The following is a 27,301-nucleotide window of genomic DNA, read 5'->3' on the forward strand; positions in this document are numbered from 1 at the left end:
TTTGTTGGTCACGTGACATTTACTATGGGAAAAAAAAAATTTTTTTCGCGAATTTCCAAATTCTGATTTTAGTTTCGGGCTTAGATATACCATGCTGCACATGTAGGTTTCGGCTTAGTATACCAATTTTGCAACACCCTGTAGAAATACTCTATTGTATTGTACCCCATCACTGGCGCACCTACCGCACGAGATCTCATTCATAATTTCACTGTCAGTCGAACACGAGACACGACTGTTACATCCTCTCGTACTCCGATATCGGATGCCGACTGAATCCATTACGTACCCGCACGCTAGGAGGTTAGATTCACTTGCCGGATATATCTTTGTGTATGCTGTATTGAGGTTCTAGATGTTTTAAGGTATTATTGGTACGGTAGGGTAAGCTATCGGTAGGTAAAAAGTTTCAGTCATGTTTAATTCAACCACGAATATAAAACTTAAGAGCCTTACCATTAAAACTTAGACATATGCTAAATGCCAGTTGGCAGTTATTAGCCGTATAAATATGAGTAAAATTTTGCTTTAAGCAGTAAAATAGTACCTATATGTTTTATACTTATACTATAGCCTGCATACGTCATGCACTCACCTATTTAATTATTTCCCTATAATAAACGAACCAGATGCACTGCGATGTAAAGTAAACTAAAAAGAAAAAGCCCAGTCCAGTTAACCGATAGCTTTCCTCACTAAAATAATGGTTACAGGATGCAACTAAGATGTCTCGAGTGGAGAGCGAGGGTGGCCGCCGAGACAGTTACTCGGAGCCGCGTAATTGGCACCGCTTTCTAACTCTCTATACAGAGTGATACGAAGACTAGCTCTTTTGTTGCGTTGCACATCACTAAAACGGACGAAAAAGTTTGGGAGCTGTGCGAATTTTAAAAATAGTTTGTTTGTGACTGGCCAGCAGTGTGTGAAACGAAAATTTATTTATAGCTTATTTCAACTATGCTTCATTTTAGTTTGGATTTTATTAACTATGTAGAAAATTAAAGCTTGATTTATTATTGTCTTATAAATGCTACACAATATATTCTGAGTACTTAACTCTCAATGATACATATAGAAGCAAACATTTATCTGAAAATTTTCTTTCTAAGCGCTACCCAATACTTTAAAAAAGAAAGTAAGGTTAGGAAAAACACTCTGTGCCGATACTGTCACATCGGCTCGCGTGTCTCCTCTCTAATGGACGGTCAGAAAAAAAGCTCAATTGCGTTCAATTGCAACCGAGTACGAGCGATCTCGGCACGACCGCAACACCTGGCACTGCCCGCGGCCATAGACAGCAGGGCTGCCAACACTACTAGTCTAAATGCTACAGTTACAAATAAAAAAAAGACAAGATGTTTTTGTTTGTGTATAATCGACACAAAAACCCTGATTTAGGTGGAATTTCACCTAACTCTAAACGTATTTAGTAGCCTGTCAAACGTCTGTCAGTACAAAATCTATTTAAATACAATTTTAAATACGTTTAGCGGTTGGTAAAAGTGACCCTTAGTAGGCAATTGCCTAATTGAGCTTTAAAAAAAGGACAAAAGTACCTCTTGTGTCCTATTGCTGGGCATAATTCTTCCACCTATATTTGTTTTGGACACATCACTCCAGTCAATGCAAAATAAAACTGTTCAGAAAATTACTCAACTGTTTTTCAAAATGAGCTTAACGTCGATGAAAGGAGAACCCTAAACGCTTGGACTAGAATAGATTACGGCGGACTAACGTCTTTGCAGGTTGTAAACTCTTTTCTCGACACTTTACGGACTATTTGAAATTGGCGTGCGCCTGGTTAAGTTGGTAGCACTGGAGTCATGAGGCGCGGCCGGCGCGTGCATTGAGAACACGCCTCGCGGCTAGTTTGAAATAAGAATGCTCTTGTTCGAATTCTGATTTTAAATTCCACTGTTGCCACGAAAGTTTTCAGAACTGCCAATTAGAAACTGAATAAAAAAATTAGTTAGGAAATTCTAATCACCCTACCCCGCAAGGGAGTACATTAGGACAAGGCGTGAGTGCGTGTTTTTTTTTTTAAATTGGCTACTGAAATCTGTTGATATAAAAATACCAGCAACATAACTAATATTTATTAAAAATAGTGCCTAGAAAATCGTGAGTTTATTAACCTACGATCCTAAGAGCTTATCTCAACCGTAGAAGATCGATTCAACGGCAGACGCTGCGTCCAGCACTCAAATGCAACCTGTTACAGACAACATTCATTGGTTTCTACAAAAAGAGAGCAAACACAGAGTAGCTAGGAAGTTAGTGAATCCATTTATAATTTTATATGATTTAAAACCATCTAAAAATCTATGACATGCTGCCGTGTGAAATGCGATGATGAAAATTTATCGTTGAGTTGTTTTTAACCTACTGAAATTACGCTTCAAAACTGCAATTATATAGTGTATAATGTATAATGTTCACTCTATACTTTTGCTTGGTCTATGTAAAAGTTTTTCTTGACCTCAGATTACGGTGGGTGCAGGTGTGACAGTTCGATTTTGTATCGATTATTTTCATTATTATCGAGTCAGTTTTTATCGGTTTTGCTGTCGCGGTTCAACGGAGGTGAGGCTCGCGATAAAACTATTTTTTATTATTTCAGACTGGTTTTTATTTGAAACTTGAACTTGGACCGAATTCAATGATAGTACCTATAACAAGTAACTCTAGTTATTCCTGTCGATGTCCGTATGAATAAATTGTTACTTTTTGTTGATTAGTTCTTGGTAGATGGATAATGGTTACGTATGAGTCACGAGTATTTATACGCATTTAATATCCAATTTATTTATTTTTTATTGGCTCATTACCAAAAGGTTTGTTGTTTAAAGGTTGATGGAACTGGCTGAAACCTTTTTGCCATTGTCACCACACCGACAGCCAAAAATCACTGGCCACTAATAAAAAATAAACAAACGTGACTTCAACGCACAGGCAATGGCTGTTATGCCATTCAGCCAACACTGAACATAGAGTATTGGAACTAATGTGTCCCCCCTGCCAGGGTGTCGCAGGCGATGCGGGGCTGGCTCCGATGCTAGCGTCCCTGCCGCGCCGCGAGCTGGACGCCGAGGCGCCGGTGGTCTGGCCTGCATGGTGCTACTCAGGTACTTACATATGCCGCCTTCTTGCTGATAAGCAAGGGAGTGAAAACTTTTTGGTGTAGGTTGGTATGCCACCTCCTTGCATGGGATAAAAAAGGTTATGCGTACGGACTTTTTTGTTTATATTTTTTAAGCATTTGTAAATAATGATTCATTATGCTTTTAGTATTTACGCGTTTTATCATGTTATACCTAGCACTTTTTTGTTTCTTTTAACGAAATAAATCTTGATTGATTGATTAATGTGTTCAATTAATCATAATATACTTTATAGACAATCAAAGCAATGCTATAAAATTAACTTTAGAGCAATACACTTTCACCATTTTAGTAGCACACAGTACATACCTAGCTAATTATCACAGCTAATTCATAAACACACTGGCTATAAAGTTACAACAAGCAACTCAGTTATGTTACGATGGACGTTACACAAGTAACAAAGCATAGAAAGTGGCCGTATCAAATTTGGTCGGTTAAACTAATGTTTATAGCGCTATCTTATAGCCATGCTTGTATTAGGTACAGGCTAGTACAATGTACAATGTACTGTACATAATATATCTTAATGTCCGTAAAATTGGCGGGAGACTGCTACCGGGCTGCTTAGAAATAAAGCTGTGTTTACATGAAAAATTTATAGCAGATTCAAAAAATATATCTTTTGAAAGCGACGCGATTAGATGATTTCCATATTTTGACAATAAGTATACTTTTTTATCGTATACTGTAACTAATATAATTCATTTGTTTGGTGTTTCAGGTATATCCTAAATTACTAGTAACAGTCTATCACAAGACTATTTCAGAATATCTGTCGAAACATTATACAGGTATCAATAATCATAGAATGACGAATCTGTATCTTGTCTGTCATCAAGCTGACAGTTAGTTGGGCAACAAAAAGTTGCGAAGTGTAGAGTCAGCCTTATAATCGTACATAGTTTGATGACAATGATGGATGTTTTCTTTCATCATTGTGTCAGAATTAGAATGTGGCTGCAGTAGAAAGTGCAGTTCAGTTTAGGCTCATAGCAAATGGCATGTTAGCATTATACAAAAACATTTTCTTTAAAAACATTATATTAAATGTTAAAAATATTTTCTAGAGTTTGTAGGTGCTAATTTAGACTAAAATTGCGTAGTTTACCATCTAAATAAATCATTTTCTATATTATTATTATTGATATTTGGTCCACAGCAAAATCTTTCAGCGTAAAGCGAAGCTCCTAAGTAAAACAACCTAACACCCTGTAATCTTTCCATATTTTCTCTGCAAGTCTCTAAAGTACCGTACACTTATTAACTAAAACACGCACTCTTGAATTACAAAGGACATTTCGGGTTCGCGACAAACAATGACAAAAAAGCGCGCTAATAGGGCTTCGACAAAAAGCCCATGCGCCTTGGAGCGAATCGTGCGCTCTGAGACGTATGGAAATGACGCGTGCACCTGCGCGCACCACCCACAGTGACGCTCCTTAAGTACTAGCTTGACAAAAAACGATCGAACGAGATTTTCGTTCACGGGGTTACGAAAAATGAAGATTAGGAGCGCTGCGGCGCGATCCACGACTATTCTATTCTATTCTATTCTATAGTATCATAGAATAGAGCCACGACTAGGTATATCTCGTTGTGTTAAACTTGCCGATTGCGCGAAAGCTCTTGTTCGTTCGTTTTTCGTCAGTATAGAGTAACCCTCCAGTTTATGTCATGGAACGGTACACGTTTAATACAACGGTATAGAGTCGTGATTAGCGCAGCAGTGATCTGAAACTTTGTTTTTCGTAAGTTAGAGTGACCCTCAGGCGACAGCGCGCGGTAAACGATCCTGTAACTTTACTGTATAATTAACAAATTTTGTAAACGATCCAAAAACAACTAGCGCTTTCACATACTCATTTTTATAATTTCCCGGTATCAGATATGACAGATATCCGAATCGTCGCCGCAGCGCGTATCATGATCGATAGTTTGACATAAAATTTTACAACATTATTTTGCGTCCAATCTAGTATTACGGATATACGGAAAAAATATACAAATGTGAACCCAGCTTAAAATGCTCATCAAATATTTAGCTGTAATTACTGCTAATTATTGGGTTGTTAGTGGCGATTGCTGTGAGAAATGCCCGTCTATTCAGGTTAATCGAATCACTAAACATTGATTATTGGAAAGTAAGTAGGTACTTCGGTGAATATCTCGCAGTTAAAGAAAATCCTAACTAGTATTATAAATGCGAAAGTAACTGTGTCTGTCTGTCTATCTTCTGTTACTCTTTCACGCCAAAACTACTGAACGGAGTTGAATGAAATTTAGTGTACATATGGTATAGACCCTGAGAAAGAATATAGGCTATTTTTTATATCGGAATTCCCACGGGAAAACTTTTTAAGGCGAAGTGAAGTTCGCGGGAACAGCTAGTTCAGTATAAATCTTTGAAAAGTGTTGAAACATAAGACCTCGCAGCTATTTATTGAAGTACTTTTATGGCATCGATTAGCGTCTTGGAAGTACCGTCAGAAAAAAAAGGTTTTTCTTTATGAGACGAAAATTAATTTTTTTTTACTGAATTAGTTTTTTTTTTAATGAAAACATTCATATAAACGCAGAAATTTGTCCAATTTAATATATTTATATAGGTTAATTAAGTGACTTTGGTTTACTATTCTTTTCCTTTTTTTTATTCTTTTTTTTGTACACCTTATTACCAATTTTTCCTGTACCTCCTGCGGGTTGACTGGCAGAAAATGCTTTTAGCATTAAGTCCACCCTTTGTACTTTTATTTGTAATATTTGTACAATAAAGAGTTAAATAAATAAACAAAAATATAAAAAAAGATCCCGACGAATTGAGAACCTCCTCCTTTTTTTGAAGTCGGTTAATTAAGACAATAATTAGGAATCACATAATGTTTTAAATGCGTACATTTAACCCACCCGTATACCTACGTACAACAGGAACAGACTGTCAATTCCCGACAATTTGTTGTGCGTGGACTGTACAGTACACTCAACGTAACTTGTCACACGAATAATTCAGTAAAATTATTACTCGTATGTACCTATAGATAGCGACCTGTTAAATGTTAACCCTTTTTTAACCAATTTTTAAACATTCTATTCATCTGTGGATGTCTCAATGTTTCAATCGTAGATAGATGTCGACCTATAATCATCATCATTATAATCAGCCCGTATCTGCCCACTGCTGGGTATAAGCCTCTTCCCTATCACGCCATCTCTTCCGGTCCTGTGCGAGTCTAGTCCAGTGTCGGCCTATGTTACTTATGAAATTGAAGGTTTGTTTTAACTGGTTCTACCTTTTTTGGCATAAGATTTATTTGCCTAATCTCGTATTGCATAGTAACGTTTGGTCAAAGTCTCGTTACGCCGAAAATCGTATGGCATAAATCTCGTTTAGTAAAAAGTTATTTCGCATAACATTGTTTAGCCTAATAATGGTATGGCCAAATCTTGAATAGCCTAATAATGCTATGGCATAGGTTTATTAGGTTTATACAAAGTAATAATATTCGTTTGGCTTTAACTTTGACGGAGCGTCTCCCTACATAGCGCAAACTGGTGCCTTGTATTGTTTCCTCTGTTTGGAAAACGCTCCGCTCCGCTTCGCTGCGCTCCGCTTTGGTTTTGATGAACATGTGCACCTAACACGCTCCTCATTGCTTTGCTCGTCGTCGCACCTATTTTTAGGTTTCGATCTCATGGGGTTTTTAATAATTATATTGGTCGTTAACTTTCGATTTTTTGATCATACAATATCGTGATTTTCGGGATGTAGGAGAAAAATACCACAATTTGTACATTTACTACATACTTAATATATTATTTATTAAGATAACATTAGGAGAAACAAGATTATACATAGGTATAGACGAACATAAATTTGAGCAAACGAAACTTAGGTGTTTAAAGATTGTGCCTAAAGAGTTTTAGACGAAACGAGCCCTATGCCACATAAGTCTTGGCAAAGTGATGGTTCGGCCAAAAAAGTTTAGACCATACGAGTTATGCGAAATGAGTTTTGGTCAATAAAGATTATGCGAGATGAGCGGAACCCGTTTTAACTTCTGCTATTAACCTGAACGCGCGATACCGGCAGACATTGATTGTGTCTATTTTTATTTTTTGTATGTAATTCAGCCTCATACAAAGGGTTAAGGTGAATTCACGCGATAGCATAGCCAGAGATCTAAGGCCTGGGTCTCCTATTTTATGCTATATGCGGCGTCCGACTTTGACGTAAACGTTTTGATCAACGTCCTACGGCCTACCTACGGCGTCTACGCGCCAACGTCGGCGTGTGAGGGAGACCGCATCAGTACATTTCAGTACATTTCTATAGTGAGCATCGTGACGCGGCCAACGGCGTGACGCTGGACGCGACCTACGGCGTAAATAGGAGACCCGGGCCTAAGACAAGTAACAATGACCGCGCTGTAGTGCAATCTGTCGTGTTATCTCAACGGGGTCACTCTCTAAATACGACGATCAAACAAACACTTTTCACGCAATCGATCGGGTCGCTTAATACAACGACATAGAGCTGTGGTTCGCGCAGCGCTCCGAAGCTTCGGATATATACGGACGACCGAATGGCGTAGTGGTTAGTGACCCTGACTACTGAGCCGAAGGTCCCGGGTTCGATTCCCGGCTGGGGCAGATATTTGTTTAAACACAGATTTGTTCTCGGGTCTTGGGTGTTGATATTTATATTTAGTATCTATCTATCTATGTATTTGTGTAGATATATCAGCTGTCCGACACCCATAACACAGGTTCTGCCTAGCTTGGGGTCGGATGGCCGCGTGTGTGAGATGTCCCCACATATTTATTTTAAATAAAACTGTAGCGCTAACCACGAGTCTATCTCGTTGTATTAAGCGTGTCGATTGCGTGACAGTTCTCGTTCGTTCGTTCGTCGATAGAGTGACCCCCCAGCTCAGTTCATAAATACGTTTCGTCGGCTTGTCTGGTTGTTTGTCATCGACAACGCCCACTGCCGGCCATTGTAGAAGTGGACACAAATACATTTGTAAACTGCTCCTTCTCCTGTTACAAAAAGACGGAGGCTAGGTGTTACTGTAGTGTAGAACTCTTGTGTTATGAATAATAGATATCGGAATTGTTATAAAACGATAAAGAAGTTATGGCAGCCATACCGGTTAAGATAGTTGAAAATACGTAGTCTAAAAGTGTGCAACTTTTCAGAAAAGGATTATATCTAGCATTGCTGATGAAGAATAAAAAGTAGGTAGTATATTTTAAATGTGTGATATTTGTGCTACGCTGCTACGCCGTAGCAAGTTTAGTCAAGCTCAAGTGTAGGTACAAATTATCCAAATTCTATGCTTTGGGGTGCACAAAACGGGCCACAGAAAGTAGCATACTAACTCAATTTATACAGGGTGTCCCAAACCAGGTGGGCAGCTCAGGAGTGACCAGAATATCGCAATATGACCTTACCTATACAGATATATACCTCCAGCCAAACTGACAACTTAATTATAATGGCAGTATTTATTTATTTATTTATAGGTACTTTTATTACACAATTTACAAAAGTGAATGTAGGTACAATCAGGTGGACTTAATGCTAAGATCATTCTCTACCAGTCAACCTGCAGGTGGTTCAGGAGCAAAAAGTAGGGAAGTGCAAAAAAATAACAAAACTAACTGGCTCTATAATATATAATCTTTATCCGCGCACGTTAAAGAGCGATACTTACGTATTTTAGTAAGCAATTACTAATAAATATTCAAAAATATTGCCGTAGGTACCTATCTACATTATATTACAATCATATTATATATTATTTTATGTTCGTAATGTTACAACCTCCACTGGGCATTGTTAGAGTGTAATCATATTATGCTAATAGTGTGTAGGAGGCACACGTCTACCACCATTAGTTTGCAGACACAAAAGATAATCTGCTTGTTACTTCTAGCTATCGTGCTGGCATCTTTGTAGAAAGGGCGTTTCAGTTTATTATACTTAGTTATTTAGTGCACAAGTTAAATGAAATTTACAATAGCTCTCCACCAATCGAAGGTTGGCTGGAAGGAAGGGCTTTTTGGCAATGAGCCCTTTGTAGGGAATAATTTAAGTCTGTTCGTAAAGCTGTGTTGCGTAATTCATCTATTTTGTACACAATAAAGTTTAAATAAATGAATAAGGGTTGAAGATTTATGTACGTAGATTGCAGACAACATACAAAAAATTTTGAGCTTTTGCGTATTTTTAACTATGGCCAAAATTGAGAGTGGCATAAGTTTGCTATTGCTGTTAGTCGCTGATCGTATCAGATGTGTGTTTGTTTTTAAACTATAGGTAGGTTCTAATCGAGATTGAAAATCTATAGGTAATATTCATAAATTTTTATTTCATACATTCCAAAGATATGCCTTTATCTATTTTTTTTATATTTTGTATTTTTTAGTCCTAACTTAACCCCAGAGGTGCAGAGGGTCTCCACTAACGGCCGCCACTTTCCCCTATCTTAGATTGTAGTTTTGGCCCCGCTCCAGCTAAGTCCAGCGCCTCGCTTAATTTTTGTATGGTCTCTTATATTATCCAGAGCATCAGCCACCTGTCTTGTGATCCTCAATGATGGCCGTCAAGTCATCAAGCGATTCGTCGTACAGTGGGCCGCGGCGTGCGCCGTAAACTCGGCATGACCACACGACGTCGTTTACGGATGCGGGGTTCACTCTATATGACGAAAAACTGAGCCACGACTCTATCTCGTTGTATTAAACGGGCCGTTTCCACGACAGCGGTAGTTCGTTCGTTTTTTAGGGTTCCGTAGCCAAAATGGCAAAAACGGAACCCTTATAGTTTCGTCATGTCCGTCTGTCCGTCTGTCCGTCTGTCACAGCCGATTTACTCGGAAACTATAAGTACTACAGTGATGAAATTTGATGGGAATATGTGTTGTATGAACCGCTACAAAAATATGACACTAAATAGTAAAAAAAAGAATTGGGGGTGGGGCCCCCCATACATGTAACTGAGGGATGAAATTTTTTTTTTCGATGTACATACCCGTGTGGGGTATCAATGGAAAGGTCTTTTAAAATGATATAAAGTTTTCTAAAAAACATTTTTCTTAAAGTGAACGGTTTTTGAGATATCAGCTCTCAAAGTCGTAAAAAGTATGTCCCCCCCCTCTATTTTTATAACTACGGGGTATAAAATTCTAAAAAAAATAGAGGTGATGCATGCTAATTAACTCTTTCAACGATTTTTGGTTTGATCAAAGTATCTCTTATAGTTTTTGAGATAGGTTGATTTAACTGTAATTTTGGTTAAGTTATTGTGCTTACACTATATTTGCTGCTACGGAACCCTTTGTGCGCGAGCCCGACTCGCACTTGGCCGGTTTTTTGTCAATATAGAGTAACCCTCGTTTACGTCTGATCTGGGAATAAAGCAGCGGCACGCGACCAAAGACGACCGAATGGCGTAGTGGTTAGTGACCCTGACTACTGAGCCGAAGGTCCCGGGTTCGATTCCCGGCTGGGGCAGATATTTGTTTAAACACAGATATTTGTTCTCGGGTCTTGGTTGTTGATATTTATATTTAGTATCTATCTATCTATGTATTTGTGTAAATATATCAGCTGTCCGACACCCATAACACAGGTTCTGCCTAGCTTGGGGTCGGATGGCCGTGTGTGAGATGTCCCCACATATTTATTTATTTATTTATTTATTTAAAGGATTGTGTTTTGTTTAGTGATGACCAATACTTGACTGTTTATTAATTCATGCAAAAATCATCAAAAATATGAAATGTGGAAGTATAATTATATATTTTAAATTGTAATGAACTATACTACTTACCACAACGATCGACACGATATATTCTGTGAGTTTGACAGATACATTAGAATTTAACATCTTTGGCAAAAAGAAAATAATGCAATAGGCGATCTAAGTCATCGGTAAAAGTTAAACGCAAAAGAAATCGATTTTAGTAGATTGTTCACGCACTCATGATGCCAAACAAAATACTAGTTCATAGGTACTACCTCTAAATGGACAGGAAATAGCTACTTCATATATTATTATTATTATTTAATAAATATTATAAAAAATTATACAAAAACTATCGACGTCAAATCGTACATCACTATTAGAACTAACGACCGCGGGTTACGCTTCTCGTGTAATTTACTTTTGATTCGTTGTGAGTCTAATATGTAATCTAGTGGAGAAATTAGATCAGCAATAACTAGAGTAGTAATCGATCAAATAGCATACTTACTAGAATTAACTAGTCAATTGAAGAAAATATAAACTTTTATGTATTTTGAAATTGTATGCGTCCGCGGTATCGCATTCTTGCATAATTGGTTAGGTTAGGATTACATTGCTTATTAAACTACCTTAAATATGAAACCAAATATTCTTACTGTAGTCAGACGAAGAAGGATGTTATTCGCTGATGTCAAAGGCTTTCTAAATTATCTATAGGTACATAATGGCGGTGACGGCTACAGTAACCCTATAAATATCACATTATAAACCCTCTGTTTCACAATATCTGGATAACAATGTTATTCTGGTAAAGATATAAGGTACACTCAATGACATTATGTTTTAGACAGTGACATTATTTTTCCCACACAGCCTACTTTTATCCAGACCAGAGTCAGGATTCTAGTAGGTACCTATAGTTCACTCACTTTCCTTCTTACACTGTTTTACTTTCCAATGTGCTTAACTATACTTATTAATTTAAAAATAAGCAACTATGCATGAAGAACAAACGATAAACACCAAATTCCTATCCGTTCTCTTTAAAAGCTCGCCGCAAACGCGACAACAAGCACCGCAAAAGGGCACAATATCTGTGGACAAAAAAGTGTACATTTTGTTTAAACGAAGCCTTTTTCTTCACTAATAAAGCCATACACGTTGAACTGGCTTCCCATAATACATTGAGTTTACGCGATTCGGTCGCTCGCGACATAAAACCCTGTATAAAACGGTTTTTATCGCCCCGCAGCCAAGACTCTCGTTATCGAAGCGATAATTTCTTTATTTTTTTCTGTTTGAAACCTCTTTTTACTGCTGCGAACTGTGAACACGACTGGAAAACTACTTTTCATTACTCATGCTTTGAAAAGTAGTGTGTTTTGTCTGGAAAGAGACATGAAAATAGCTTTTCGGGCATAAAGCCCGGGGAAAATTGATTTTTTGCCTCTAAAATGCGATGAATTATGATATTGCATGACTATCGTACATATATGAGTGTGAATTGGATACCTACCATTGAATTTATGAGGCCCAAAATTCGTTGTTAATGATGTTTGCAGAAGAAATATCATCAAGTATCAGGTTCTTATAAATAAATATCTGTCTAAATAAATCCATTTCGGATGTTACATAAATCGAGAATCTCAAAATTAAACTTTTACGATGTTGCAATTTCGAGTTTAATAGTTCAAGTTTTTTGTTACCATTTCATTTCTGACTGTATTTTTGTTAACCTTAAATATTTCTTTTAATTGAATCTTACGTTGTAAATATTTGGTTTTGTAGCATAAGATAGGAAGATATATATTTCCGTCACCGTAGACATCAACTATATATGTATTTACATAGGTATATTACATGAGTATATAGTATACCTACGTATAGGTAAGTATCATGATGGTATCATGTTCTTTATCAACTCTCCAATAGTTATCAAGAAAGAAGACTAGTTCAACTGCAGAAAAACTATACGGAAGTGAACTCTCTAATTGGGCATGAAGGTTCATTATCATTAAAAAAAACCTGAGCGATTTACTCTGAGTGGCCCAGAGTGGCCATCGTAGTTTTATGTGGCCACATTTTTGCTTCGCCCATCCTCTTCTAGATACGGTGTGATAGAATACCTAGTTTCTTTCATGTTACAGTCAGTAGGTGAGTGCGAGAGATCGCAAAAGATCTACACGCAGAGAAATATCTGGCTACCTAAACGAGAAAAAACGCTACTGTAACTAGAACTTCTGTTTGCAAACGTGACAGCAAGACTCGCGAAGTTAACTTTACTAAAACGATTCTGGTATTATTTTACCTGTCGGTTTATTAATAACAACTAGATGTTTAGTGTAACCGACCATACAATTTAATACTAATTACAAGTTAACTTACGCGACTGTTACAATACCAATGTAATTGTAACCATACGTCAAGTAAAGATTACTAGATCGATTGTTAGGACTACTATGCAATCTGGTAACCATAAACACTTTTTTCTTTGGGTTTACTAAATACTTTGCTGTATCTACTAATTAATTTGTGTAATATAACGACTCGAACTTTAATGATTACTATTCGTATTGCAACGCTAGCTGTATGTTTATTGTAACAAGTACAATACACATAGTAATACTAGCATCCTAGATATTGTTACAGCTACTATTTCGTATGCAGTACCTACTGGTTTAGGGGTCGGCGCAGACAGACAACGTAAAGATCCTCGCGGAAATTATTGCGGTCATTGAAAAAAACCATGTCACCATAGCTTAAATTACAAAATATATCAAAAAATGGTGACATAATTAATTTTTCAATTACCTCGAAATTTCCGCGGGGATTTTTCCGTTGTCTGTCGGCACCGACCCCTAAACCATCAGTAGGTACAGGCATACGAAATAGTAGCTCTCTGGAATCAAAAATAAAAATATGAAGTACATAGAAAAATGACATTTATTTTATATTCTTAATTCTTCTCAATATAATCATCTGGGTTGTATTGTAATTGTAACCCCTTGATTTATTATAATTACTTATCTTAAATTGAGATCAATTAAATATCAGACTCGAATAAATATCGGATACTTAACAGGATTTTTTTAAAATGATGTAAGTACTTATTTTTTTAAGTTGTTGAAGATCAATATCCAGATCAGTTATGATATGAAAGCATTAACAGTGCTATAGTTTATGTCCTTTTTTCTTAGCTTTGGATGGTCGCCATAATTGATTTTCGTCCTGCATGTTTCCCAGAAACCATTATTATATTGACTCCATTTCCTCGTAATTTTCATCGCTAAAAAACAAAATATTAAATTAAAATATTTAAAATGGTATACCTTATAATATAACCATAATGTTAATGAAGTCGTACATTTTATGACCAATCAAAAAAATACAATCAAATCACTAATATTTATAGGTAGAGGTACAAACTTACTTTGAAACGTATCAATATACTGAGGTAAACCCACAAACCCCACTGCTGCAACAGCTGTGGGATATCTCCGTCAACGTCATCGGACATCACGCACAAAATCACGTCAAATTTAGCGTAAAATACACAAAAACAAATAATTTATAATCAGTGAGCGCTAGGTGAGCGTGGTCAAAGACACAATGGCGGCCAAACAGTATTTATGATGGCTTATATGATGATTTACAAAACATAATATAAACAGAACAAGATACTTAGCTATGAATACCATCTCGATTGTTATTGTTACATCATTATTTTTAATAATCTAAAACACGCTAACAGAATAGCACTCATTAATACATACATTGTACCGTTTACTATTTCCGGGGTGGTTTTTACTATAATATTCTTGTTATGCAAAACCACTACATAAAAAGTAAACCAAATTAAACAAAAATTATACGACACTTAGAACGATATGTACTGCAAACAATAACTTAGTTGTAATAATAAGATTATTGTTTTGATTACAGACACACTCGTAGTCCACTAGTAACATTCTAAATCATGAACCGGAACTAGATCATTTAGTGACTGTTAATCCCTGTTTCTTAGTACACACAATTCATTATTATACATACTAACATAATTATTGTTTAGGATGCAATAATTATTGATGTTTTAGTTCAATAATATTTTTTGTGTGATACATAAATGAAATAATATAACGAAACATACGATTAGTAAGAGTGAATAACTAGTCGTAGAGATAACAAGGACACAGTATTTCAAACTAGAAAAGTTGTAACCTAATTCAACTAATCGATTTAGTAGTTCTGTTTGTCACCAATTTCTCTGCGTGTAGTTCTTTTACTTTTTTTCATACCTACAAACAAAATTTGACTGAATATGTATAAAAATTATACTTCGAGAACGTTGAATCGTGTGCAGTTGACCCAGGAAGAGGCATGTATTCAGCAGCACTGGATGAATACGGGCTGATGATGTTTGAGATATAATATATGTATAGATAGATAGGAAACGCTTTCTTTGTACCTACACCAAAAATATTTATGAAATAAAATAAGTTATGTAGGTATACGCAATATTTTGATTACTTAAGTACTTAATAATAATTTTACAACCAGAAATATTGACTCTTGCCCGGTCTCTAATGTAATGAAGCGGTCTGCATTGACCAAGTCATTTATAATTACACCTCACCCGATGTAGATCAATGGAGTGAAAGCTCGGAGAGTCAATAGATGCAAAATATATCATTAAAAATTAACTTGCAAAGGTATTTACAATGTGGGCGCCGTTTTATTTTAAATTACATGTAATTTGCTCGTCAGAAAATACGTTCAACTTGGCTGTAGGGGATATTCGCTGACGATAAAAAGTATACAGGAGTATGTCTAAAATAAAAACATGCTTGATGGTGAATGAAGTACCTAACAATGATCTCGCTGAGTAAATTAGCCGAGGTTTATAATTTACCACGTGGTATTTTTATTCTTGGACTTTATTGCACTTGTATCCAATCTTTGTTAATATTAAAACACTTGATTAAAAATCATATGTAAGATACATACTTCTAGTTTTTATTTATTTTATTATTGTTAAGGAAATATACCTTCCTACAGAGCAGTCAACACGCACAGAGGATTTTTCGTTTGAGATATTTACCGTACAGCTCTTTTAAAAGTTTTAAAAATCCTCAAAAACAATACTTACATACAATATTATTCTGAATAAGATGTAGTCATATATTTCAAGTCATGGCAATTTGCCATTTACAGATAATCACCCGTGTCTTAATTAAGAAAAAATACGCCTCTTAAAGTTTACTGCACTTAAGTTCAATAAAGCAAAACGTCAAACGAAATGAGAGCAATCATTAAGCAACCTTTATATTATATTTTCCATACAGTAGTCACCGAAACACTTAAAAACGCTACACTCGATATAAATAAGTGAAATTGATACAGGCTTTGACTGTACCGGCCGAACTTTTAAAAGTTCAAAAAAAGAACAGTGTTCAAAATGGCGGGCAATTATAAAGTGGCCGGTTATCGGTTGATGTTTCGAAACTGTATCAAAGTAAAGGGCTACTGTCAAGACGACTGCGTGTGAGAACGAGTCGGAACGAGGTCATTAGGGTTATGTCGGGTCCTGCCGCTGGGTTCCAATGAGCAGGTCACAAAAAAATTAAAAGGGGCCTTCTCCAACTAAACTAAACTCAAACCCTACAAAATAAAAACTATAATTTTTACATGTAATTTTTTTCCTGAAAGATATGTATATGTTTTTTATAAATAAGTTTTATATTCCAGTAAAAAATTAGTGGCAATGTGTGTTTAACCTACCCACAACCCACAACTTTATGTCTAGACCATAAATATTTTGTTAACAATATTTACGTTGGTACAGTTATTCAACAGTATTCTACTGACAACATTCAATGCAATTGACAATATTTCAGCCATTACCTCTTTTGACTGCTATTGCCTTTTTAATTACAAATCGTTTATGGAAAAAATACGGTCTCATATTAAAATTCTTGCCAGTATGTAATGAAGGAATTGGCGGAGGGAATTTTAAAATATGGTTTCATTATGGACAGCTGACAAGAGTAAAGAAAGCTTTGACTTTTTATTGAAAGCATATTATTGTATACTTTATCATACATTTTACACAATGCTATTCAGGGCCCTCATAAATTTGCGTATTGAATTAGGTTAAATAATGCTGGCCTGCATATAGCCCGTTCAATCTGGCATAGTTTTATAATGCTTGGGTTTATGAGTAGTTCCCTATCTACAGTGTTTTAATTGTTATTTTTGTTCACAGGTAAACAACATTCTTCTTCTATGAATTCCTTAAATAGTGAGTATTACTCTTATTCATAGGATAGTAATAATATTTCATACCTAATATGTTAATTAATATACCTAATATGCATCTGCTATACATAAATATATAGTAGTTACAGCTGACTGACTGACGCTCAGAGCAAAATTAACGAGACGTATCAAACCGAAATTGCAAGCAATAAAGTGCGAAAAAACACCATAGGAAAAAAAAAACCATATTTGCGAGTAATTTTTGACGATGGTATTGTTCTTAGAGCGGTGGTTAGTGATCCTTAAAGGTCCTGTGATGTTGAAAGTCCCAGGATGGATCCTCGGCCGAGCAGATATAAATTTTTGTGCTGTGTGATATCCTTGCCGGAGATTATGGCAAAAACCCTCGTAGCTTCCCAGATTATGTTTAAGAGGCTTATGTTCTGAAGCATGATCACAGGATACGATACTATTTTCGAATGTACACAAACATATGGAAAAAGAACATTATCGTCAACAACTGTCACTGTCAAAAATGTAAGGCAAATTTCTCAGTTCCAAAAGTGACATTAAAATTTGTTTTTTCCATAGGTTTGTTAAAATTCAAAAATAGTATCGAATCCTGTGATCGCTGCACTGCAGTGTATTATCGGGCTATGCTTTTGCGCGTTTTATGTTTGACCAAGTTTTAAAACCCTTATATATTAGTTCATTTGACAAATTGCCTCCCTGTGTCGGAAAGGCGGTTAAAATTAGCATTTATCCTAACTAATATTATAAATGCGAAAGTAACTGTGTCTGTCTGTCTGTCTGTCTGTTACTCTTTCACGCCAAAACTGCTGAACGGATTTGAATGAAATTTGGTATACATACGGTCTAGACCCTGGGAAAGAACATAGGCTTCTTTTTATCCCGGAATTCCTACGGGAAAACTTTTTAAGGCGAAGCGAAGCGCGCGGGAACAGCTAGTGGACTATAAAATTATTGTAACGATGTATTGCTAATTGTCCGTGCGATCGATTTACAGATAAACTGAGCTAGCGATTTATGCAGATATATATTATTTAATTATTCTGAAAGCTTACTTTGAGCTTACCTATCAAAACCATAAATACTGTGACCGAACCTTTGTGAAATGGTAGTAGACTAAGTTCCCATTGCTCCATAGACGGTTATCTAACCGACCAAGGATTGGTTATCAATTATATGTCATCTCCATATAAAATTCTTGACAGATGTGTCAAAAGTCAACCACTAATACTTACCTGGTTATGCTCTAACCGACTATGGAGAAATTGGTACTGAATATTATGACTAACAATAACTGAGATGATCGACAACAAATTGTAAAATTTTACGTCGAATAAAAACATTTCAATTTTAATAGTAAACATATTGTAACAGTACTTGGGTTACAAAAGTGGTTTATTAAGCCAAAAGAGTGGGGGGCTTATTGTGAACAACCTTTTTTCTGAATTCAAAAAATTCGTGAAAAAAGTTCAACTCTACATACCTACTAAAAGTTTGTCCAATTGATGGTCACTTTGCTGAACAGTTTCTATGAAGAAGCCAAAAAAACGCATAATTTTCAAAGTTGTAAAACCATACCCACATCTACGTATACGAGGTGACCTGATAACCAGATAGTCCCCACAGACTACAGAGGTTAGCCTCTTGACCTGAAGGTATCAGGTTGAAATTTGATCATGGGTGGTATTGGCTTAACGTTTTGAATCTAGATCTTTATCTCCAATCCAGCTGCCGAGCGGGGAGGTATCTCAACAAGATCAAAATGTAACCAATATTTTGGTGGTAATCTTGGAAAGATTCGCTAATAATATCAAGTGTGGCCTTAGCACTACACAACACAACACAAAATTTATACTAAGAATAAAATATAATATCTTCTTGACGGTCGAATGGCGTAGTGGTTAGTGGCCCTGACTACTGCGCCGAAGGTCCCGGGTTCGATTCCCGGCTGGGGCAGATATTTGTTTAAAGACAGATATTTGTACTCGGGTCTTGGGTGTTGATATTTATATTTCATATGTATCTATCTATGTATTTGTGTAGATTTATCAGTTGTCCGATACCCATAATACAGGCTTTGCCTAGCTTGGGGTCGGATGGCCGTGTGTGACATGTTCCCACATATTATTATTATTATATTATTCTTCTTAGCGTGTCGACGACATAAACCGACCAAATAAGAAATACCTAGAATTGCGCAACCTTCGATCTTACATTTACGGAGAATGCACAACAAAATAACATTTCCAATATCCAAGTAGTATAAGACAAAAGCGGTCGTTAATTCCACGCCATTGCTCATTGCTTCGCCGACCGAATAATCTAATTCATGCACTGAGAGCAGGTGGCTGCTCACAAATCACTCTTAACAAGTGCATGCTTAGACTAACAACATAAGGAATAGATAGATAGATAATAATTTATCGTACAAATGGCGGCCTTATTACTAAGAGTAATTTCTTACAGACTGCCTCAGAGGAGAGAAACTATAACTACAAGAAAAGGGGAAAGTACAAAAAAAATACAAACAGAATATACACAGATGAAGTGTCAGTGCAAAAGAAACGTCTCGGCAAATAACATCAAACTTCTACCTCATATTTTGAATTAGTTCAGTTAGAACATTTATGACCTTTTATTGGTACAATGGTTGTCATTAGGTTTAAACGGACAGTTTTTTCTCTGTTTTTACACTCACACTCCATCTAGCTCACACATTGTGAATCTAAGAGCGCAGGCTATATTCTAATAAGCTGTGTCTGGTCGGAAGGCGGCTGTCGCGGTGAAGTACCGCTACCGTCCCTGGACGTGATCTATACCTTCCTTGGACGCCTGATTGAGAGTTTCCGAACCGCTTTTATTAACCCCCGACGGAAAATACGGGGTGTTATAAGTTTAAGTTTGTCTGTGTATCTGTGTGTGTGTATGTGGTAGCGTAGCTATTAAACGGCTAAATCGATTTTCGTTTTTTAGGGCCGTAGGTAATGTTACCTCTAGTGCTCTCAGCCGTAATGTTTCATGACAATCTGTTCAGCAGCTCAAAAGTTACTTATGTTCTTTTAGTGTTCGATGTCTTTTTTTAAGTTGGTTAAGTTATTGTGCTTTTAACCCTAGAGTGAGTTTTCAGCCCGTCAAATTGCGTTTATTTGCAGAATGACCGTTCAATATTCTTCAATTTATTCTCATACAACTATATTTATTTATTTATACCTAATAACACTTATCTTTAAGCTCAAACTCACATGCTTTCTTACCATCCCCAAAGACTTCTCACGACAACCAGTCCGCCGCGACATCGATTAAAAACAAAAGAACACGAACAAAACCCGAGATGATAAAGGTCGAGTCAGAGCGAAGGGCAGGACAAAGCACCTGCAGAAGCCACTTCCCTCAATAAAATAACTCAGCAAACCTTTATTAAACGCTAAATCGAAGGAAAATCTTCTTTAAAACGTTAAGCAGAAAGATCAAGGAGTTACTAAGCGAGCGTGGTACTGAGGTTAGTTTATTAACCGCGCGATACACTTTTTTTTTTTCAACGCCCTGAGAGGAAAGGTTACGACAGGGGCCGTATTCAGTTATTTAGATGTTTGGACAATTTTACTTTCGGTATTATGAATGGTCTTGTGAACTTCAACATTCTGATAAATAATAAACATTTTCCGTTGTATGACGACTTAATGGTGTTGTGGTTCGTCAAGTGACCAGGGTTCGATTCCCTGTCGGGACAGAAATTCGTTCGGGTGTTTTGTGTTTATAAAGCATATAATATGTAAGTTGTATCTGTTTAGGTCCTCCAACCCGCACTAGGCCAGCGTGGTGGACTAGGCCTAAACCCTTCCTTCATTGGAAGGAGACCCGTGCCCCAGCAGTGATGACATGATGGGTCGTGATGATGATCTGTTTAGATATCAGTTGTCCGGTGCCAATATAGGCTGTACCTTGTTTGGGGTCGGATGGCCGTGTATGAGATGTCCCCTCATAATATATTATTATAAATATTACACAAAATAAACCTATACTTAATTGAATTACTTTTTTCGAAAGTTGACCGTTTACCCTCAATAATTACAAAGACAAGAGCCACCCCAAATGCATCCCTGGACTTGATCTTTCGGCATCTGTCCGGTCGGAGGCTGTGATGGCGATAGCTGCTCGCGCCGGGTCACTGACCCCTGCCCCCCCTCCCGCGCCCGCTCCCAACCGCGCTCCCGTCTGGACACTGCTAATAGTGGACGCTACTTGTTGTTGTGGTAATTAATAATAGAGGTATTGATCATAATAATTATTTGGAGGATCTGATTTGAAGGGGGTTCTTGGGGATTTTTATATGTGACTTATTATTAGATGCTTAGTTAAAAATCCCTGTCCTATTGTAGGCAGAGTCTATCGACTATGAAATTTTAAATACAAATTTGGAGATTGAAGAATGTTTAAATTCTCATCAGGTACTATAATAAGCGTACAATACTTACTCAAATCACTATGCTTAAAAATTCAAAGCTCATATGTAAGTAATTTTGTTTTAAATTAATAAAATAAACATAATGAAATCATTAAAATAAAAATGAATTTTAGGCTCAGATAGGTTTAAAAAAATCTAACAATTACCAAGAAAGGAATCAAAGAGGAGCAACTTGCCTCGCCACCTCACACACACACACAAAACATGACAGGTTACAGAATCTGGAGCGAAACCTCTTTGCTCCGTAATAATTATATTCACACATACACAGCTACCGTCAAAGGCTGCGTTGTGTAAGTACTTCAGAGGTGCGATCACAGGATTCGATACTATTTTCGAAACTACACTAAAGGACACTTTTACCAAACGCTAAACGTATTTAAAATAGTATTTAAAAAAAACATTTTGTACTAACTGACAGACGTATACAGAAATTCCACCTAACATATGGAAAAACAAATGTCACTTTTGAAACTAACAAATTTGCCTTACATTTTGATAGTGACAGTTGACGATACGCAACGTAAACGGAGGTTTCGAAATTTTCGAATCTTATAATCGCTGCACAGGTGACCTTTCCCAATCAAGATAAGCAAGATTGAGCGGCTTAGCTTTTGGACAAACAAGAGAATGTCAGGAGGGTATTAGCGATGGAAAAAGTCACTTAGTCCGGCCCTGGGAACGATCTAAAATCAAAATCTGAGCTGTTTTCACAGGTTAGAAAGTTATTGTTTGTAGGATCATTTAAAAGTATTCAAATTTGAAAAAAATGCAGTCATTTTGTTTCCAAACACTTAAAAATATTCCCTAAACTCGTCCAAATTAAATTCAATTCACAGTGCCAAACTGTCGTTTTCCATTTAGACCACAAGGATCACCACACCACATTATTTTTATTAATCTTTGTTAATTTTAATATACAGAACATGTTTACAGACATGGGTCTACTGCCGGTTTATGCATTTTTGGAACAAATTTTAAGATAATCATTGTTAAGGCCGTAAGGTTGAATTTTGCGTGGAGGATCTTTTGATTGAAAGACGTGCGAACCTTGTAATGATTTTATTTAGACTAAAAATTGCTTTTACCCTATTCGATATTTTAGTGGACTGTAATAGTAATGTATAGCTAGGTACCTATATGAGGTTTTGCGTTTGGACATTCCGCCCACCAAAGGACGCAGTTCTTTAAACAATTTAAATACAAAAATCGCTAAGTAAACACAAAATATGCAATGAAATATGAAATATTTAAGTACAATATAAGATACCTAACTCAAGGAATAATAACACAATGTGTTTTATGACTTAATTATTAAGCAAGTATGGTGTATGTATTTTCAACAACAGATGTACTTATACATAGGTACTCAATTTAAAGAACTAGTGACTGATATTCTTATGTAAATACATCGCTAAGTTTAAATATGAATTTCTTATTTAACCGCCCACCATACTATATACTAACACAAAAATAACAATTGATATTTATCTTTAACAATAACAACTCAGGTTTATGAACTTATGAGTTTATTATGACACAGGTAAGTATGTAACTAATATTAATCTTATTTTGTAGGTATACACATTAGTTAATGTAGCATATAAGCAACAGGTAAGTATTACGATCTAAGGTAAGTATAAAGGTAAGTACCTACATTAATTATTTTAGTTTATAAGTTCAAAGGTAAGTATTATAATCTAGTTTATAAGTAGCTATAGGCACAAAGATTACATAATACTTAGGTAGGTAAAGATAGCGAAGTAGTTATTTTTATAACTTAATCATTTAAATTTACTCGGATAACTAATTATAGTAATTAGGTGCTAAGTTTATTTACAGGTAAGACACATATTTTACTCACAGGTCGTTTAAAGATGCCGTTTTTACACTTGACGGATACAACGCGTGTAATATTATCAGGACCGACATGTTTTTGTACAATTTTGCCTAAAATCCACTTGCTAGGTGGAATATTGTCTTCCTTTAATATAACTACATCATCGATTTCTGGCTCTGCATTCTTTGTGTTCCACTTGTATCTTTGATTTAACGTTACCAAATATTCTTTATACCACCTGTTCCAGAAATCGGTGACCATTTTTTGAACTAATCTCCATCTTTCTAGGTGATTTGAATTACATAATAAAGGTTCACCTATCAGAAAGTGGCCCGGTGTCAAGGGGAGGGGGTCATTCGGGTTGTCACTCAGCACAGTTATTGGCCGCGAATTTAAACAAGCCTCCACTTGGGATAAGACGGTAGCTAGTTCCTCGTACGTAAGTGTAGTGTCTGAGATTACCTTTTTTAGATGCGTCTTGGTACTGCGCACTCCACTTTCCCAAATTCCGCCAAAGTTCGGGGCCCGGGGGGGGATGAAATGCCATGTGGTGCGTTCTAAACTTAGTAACTCTGCTAACTCACCTGGTAATGTAGATTTGGCGCTGTTGAACATCTCTCTCAACTGCTTGTCTGCGCCGATAAAGTTGGTGCCATTGTCGCTATAGAGGTCATAACAATGGCCTCTTCTTCCAGTGAATCGCCTAAATGCTGCGATAAAGCCTTTTGAAGTCAGGTCCGTGACAGCTTCAAGGTGGATGGCGCGGGTCACCATACACACAAACAAACATATGTATCCCTTGTAGGATTTCGAGCCTCTACCGGGTGAAAACCTAATGTTGATGGGTCCTGCGTAATCGACACCTGCTGACTTGAAGGGTCTGTTGGGTTTCAGTCTCACTTCGGGTAACTGTCCCATGATTTGAGTTGTATTCTTGACAGAATATCGGATGCACGTTACACACTCTCGATAACTCTTCTTGCATAGGTCCCTCGCTCGCATGATCCAGAATTTGGACCTCAAATAATTCAGCATTAGTTGGGGTCCTCCGTGCATTGTCTTCTGGTGGGCATCTACAATAATTAGTCTGCTAAGATGACTCGTAGCAGGTAATATTATAGGATGCTGTGTGTCATAGTCCGTATGCGATTGTTGGATACGACCGTCGACTCTTAATATGCCACTTTCATCAAGAAGGGGGCAAAGATTACGGAGTTTACTCTTTTTGGGGACACTTCCTTCAGACTTTAACTGCTTTATCTCGTCTTTGAATTCTATCTCTTGTGCTTGTTTTATACAACTTTCCAACGTTTGTTTTATTTCTTCTGCTGTTATAAATTGTGTATGTTTCTCGCGTTTCTCTTTAGCTTCTTTTAAGTTCAGCCATCTTCTGCAATAAGAAATAACTCTCAACATTCTCTGTAAGTTAGAAAATTTTGTCCAAATTAGCTCATCTTCTGTGTTTATCAAAGCGGTTAAAGTCTTAACTTTCTCTTCTTCTTGAGTATCTTCAATGTCTGGTGTGCTGACATTGATGTCGTTTTCAGATAGCCAAGCGGGACCGCTCCACCATAATGACTGACTCGATAATTGTGAAGCTGGTAATCCTCTTGAGGCATAGTCTGCTGGGTTCATGTCTGTAGCAACATGACCCCACTGCTCGTAGTCTAATATGTTGAGTATAGTGGACACTCGGTTGCTCACGAATGTGCTCCATCTACTTGCTCCACCTTTCAACCATGCCAAGACGATGGTTGAGTCTGTCCACGCGTGCAGATTTTCCTTATTGATGTTCAATACCTGAGATACTTCTGAGATTAGTGCAGCTGCCATAGCTGCGCCGCATAACTCTAGTCGAGGAATAGAAATTTGCTTTTCCACAGGCGCAACTTTGGTTTTGGCAGTAATGAGGCTCACATAAACGTTTTCGTTTTCAACGACTCGGATATAAACTGCTGCTCCATAAGCTGCCTGGGAAGCGTCTGCGAACACATGTAACTCCGTCTTCGACGTAGTGGAGTTGTGTGACCACCTTGGTATCGTGATGTGTTTAATGTTGTTCAAATCTTGTCTGTAAGTTAACCACTCTTTAAGTAGCTCACCTTCTACAGAATCATCCCAGTCTAGGCCTGTCTTCCATAACTTCTGTATGATCATTTTCGCCACAACGACGACAGGCGCAATCCATCCTTCAGGGTCGTATAGTTGGGCTACCTCAGAAAGAATATGACGTTTGGTAATCGGCTGTCTCGGCTCTAACATATTCAATGTGTATTCAAAACTATCTGTATCCCGATTCCAACACACTCCTAGTATTTTCACCAAACTGTTGACCTTGAGGGGAACTTCTTGATCAGCTCGCTTGTTCTCACTTATGTATTTCATCACGTTCTCATTGTTGCTACTCCATTTTTGAAGGTCGAACCCACCTGCTCTCATTAAGTCATTCATCTCATTGTAGATTGTTAGGGCTTCTTCTTCTGTGTCGCATCCTGTCAAAAGGTCATCGATGTAGAAATCCGTCTTCGTTATCTCTGCAGCGAGTGGATATTTATGTTTCTCGTCATCTGCTAGCCTTTGTAGAGATTTCACAGCAAGATAAGGTGCACAAGCAGTCCCGAAAGTTAGCCTCAAAAGTCTGTAGTGTTCAATCGGCTTATCTGGTGCATCTCTCCACAATATTCTCTGGAAGTGAGTATCTTCATCAGCTACGCGTACCATTCGATACATTTTGACAATGTCTGCAGTTATACAGATTTTGTGTGTTCTCCACCGCATCAAGATGTGTCGTAAGTCTTGTTGTAATTTAGGACCTACTAGGAGATCATCATTGAGCGACTTGTTATTCATACCTTTACACGATGCGTCGAAAACAACTCGAACTTTTGTTGTGTCTTTGTCATCCCTCAGGACAGCATGATGAGGAAGATAGACTGCTTTAGGATTGGCGATATCAGCTGCTTGCACCGGAACCATATGCTCTAATTGTATATATTCATCCATTACCTTATGATATTCTTCGCGAAGTTTAGTGTTTTTAGTCAGCTTTCTCTCTAAGTACTCGAATCTCTTGGCAGCTACTTCTCTCAATCGACCATTTTGACACTCTGGGTTCTCGCTTTTAAATGGAAGTTTTACTACATACCTTCCTTCCTCGTCCCTAACTGTTGTAGCATTGTAGAACTCTTCACAATTTTCTTCTTCTCTTGACAATCTCTTTTCTATATTATTAGGCTCGTTTTCTAACTCCCAAAATAGCTTCAGCATCTCATCTTCTTTAACATGAACATGCAAGCTTGTGATATTTCTCTGCGCGGTGATTGGTTCTCGAGATATCCTTCCAGATAACACCCAACCTAGAATAGTATTCTGTGCCAGTAAGTTACCTTTTGGATGTTTGATGACGCCGTCCAGTAGAACGTCGCTGTAGATCTCCGCTCCAAGTAGAATGTCGATTCTCCCTGGTGTGGCATACCCTGGGTCAGCTAACTCTAAATTCTCGAAGTTTAACCCGTCAGGTGTGCTAAGTTTAGTAGTGGGTAAAAGTGTTGTAAGTGAACGTAGTACGTACGCTTCTACTCGAACTGATGCTTTGGGATTGTGGCGTGATTTCACGCAAAGTGAGACCATGTGTTTAATTCTCGTTTGCCCGTCTCCCAAGCTTGACACCCAACCACTTACTGATTCTCGTTTAAGATTAAGTAATTGAACGGTCGCCTCTGTGACAAATGATGCCTGTGACCCTTGGTCTAATAAAGCTCTAATCATATATTTGCAACCATTTTTACTCTCAACTA

At 37.1% G+C, this 27,301-nt stretch overlaps 1 protein-coding gene across 1 annotated transcript in view; it reads left to right on the top strand.

Moving 5' to 3' along the window:
* Positions 1–27,301, top strand: part of LOC105383766 — a 184,968-nt gene that overhangs the window by 74,993 nt on the left and 82,674 nt on the right. The window contains exon 3 of the mRNA XM_048622441.1: positions 3,033–3,125. Within this exon, the coding sequence (XP_048478398.1) occupies positions 3,033–3,125 (93 nt within the window). The remainder of the gene's footprint in view (positions 1–3,032; positions 3,126–27,301) is intronic.

This window comes from Plutella xylostella, chromosome 8 (assembly GCF_932276165.1).
Source record: "Plutella xylostella chromosome 8, ilPluXylo3.1, whole genome shotgun sequence".
Taxonomy (NCBI): domain Eukaryota; kingdom Metazoa; phylum Arthropoda; class Insecta; order Lepidoptera; family Plutellidae; genus Plutella; species Plutella xylostella.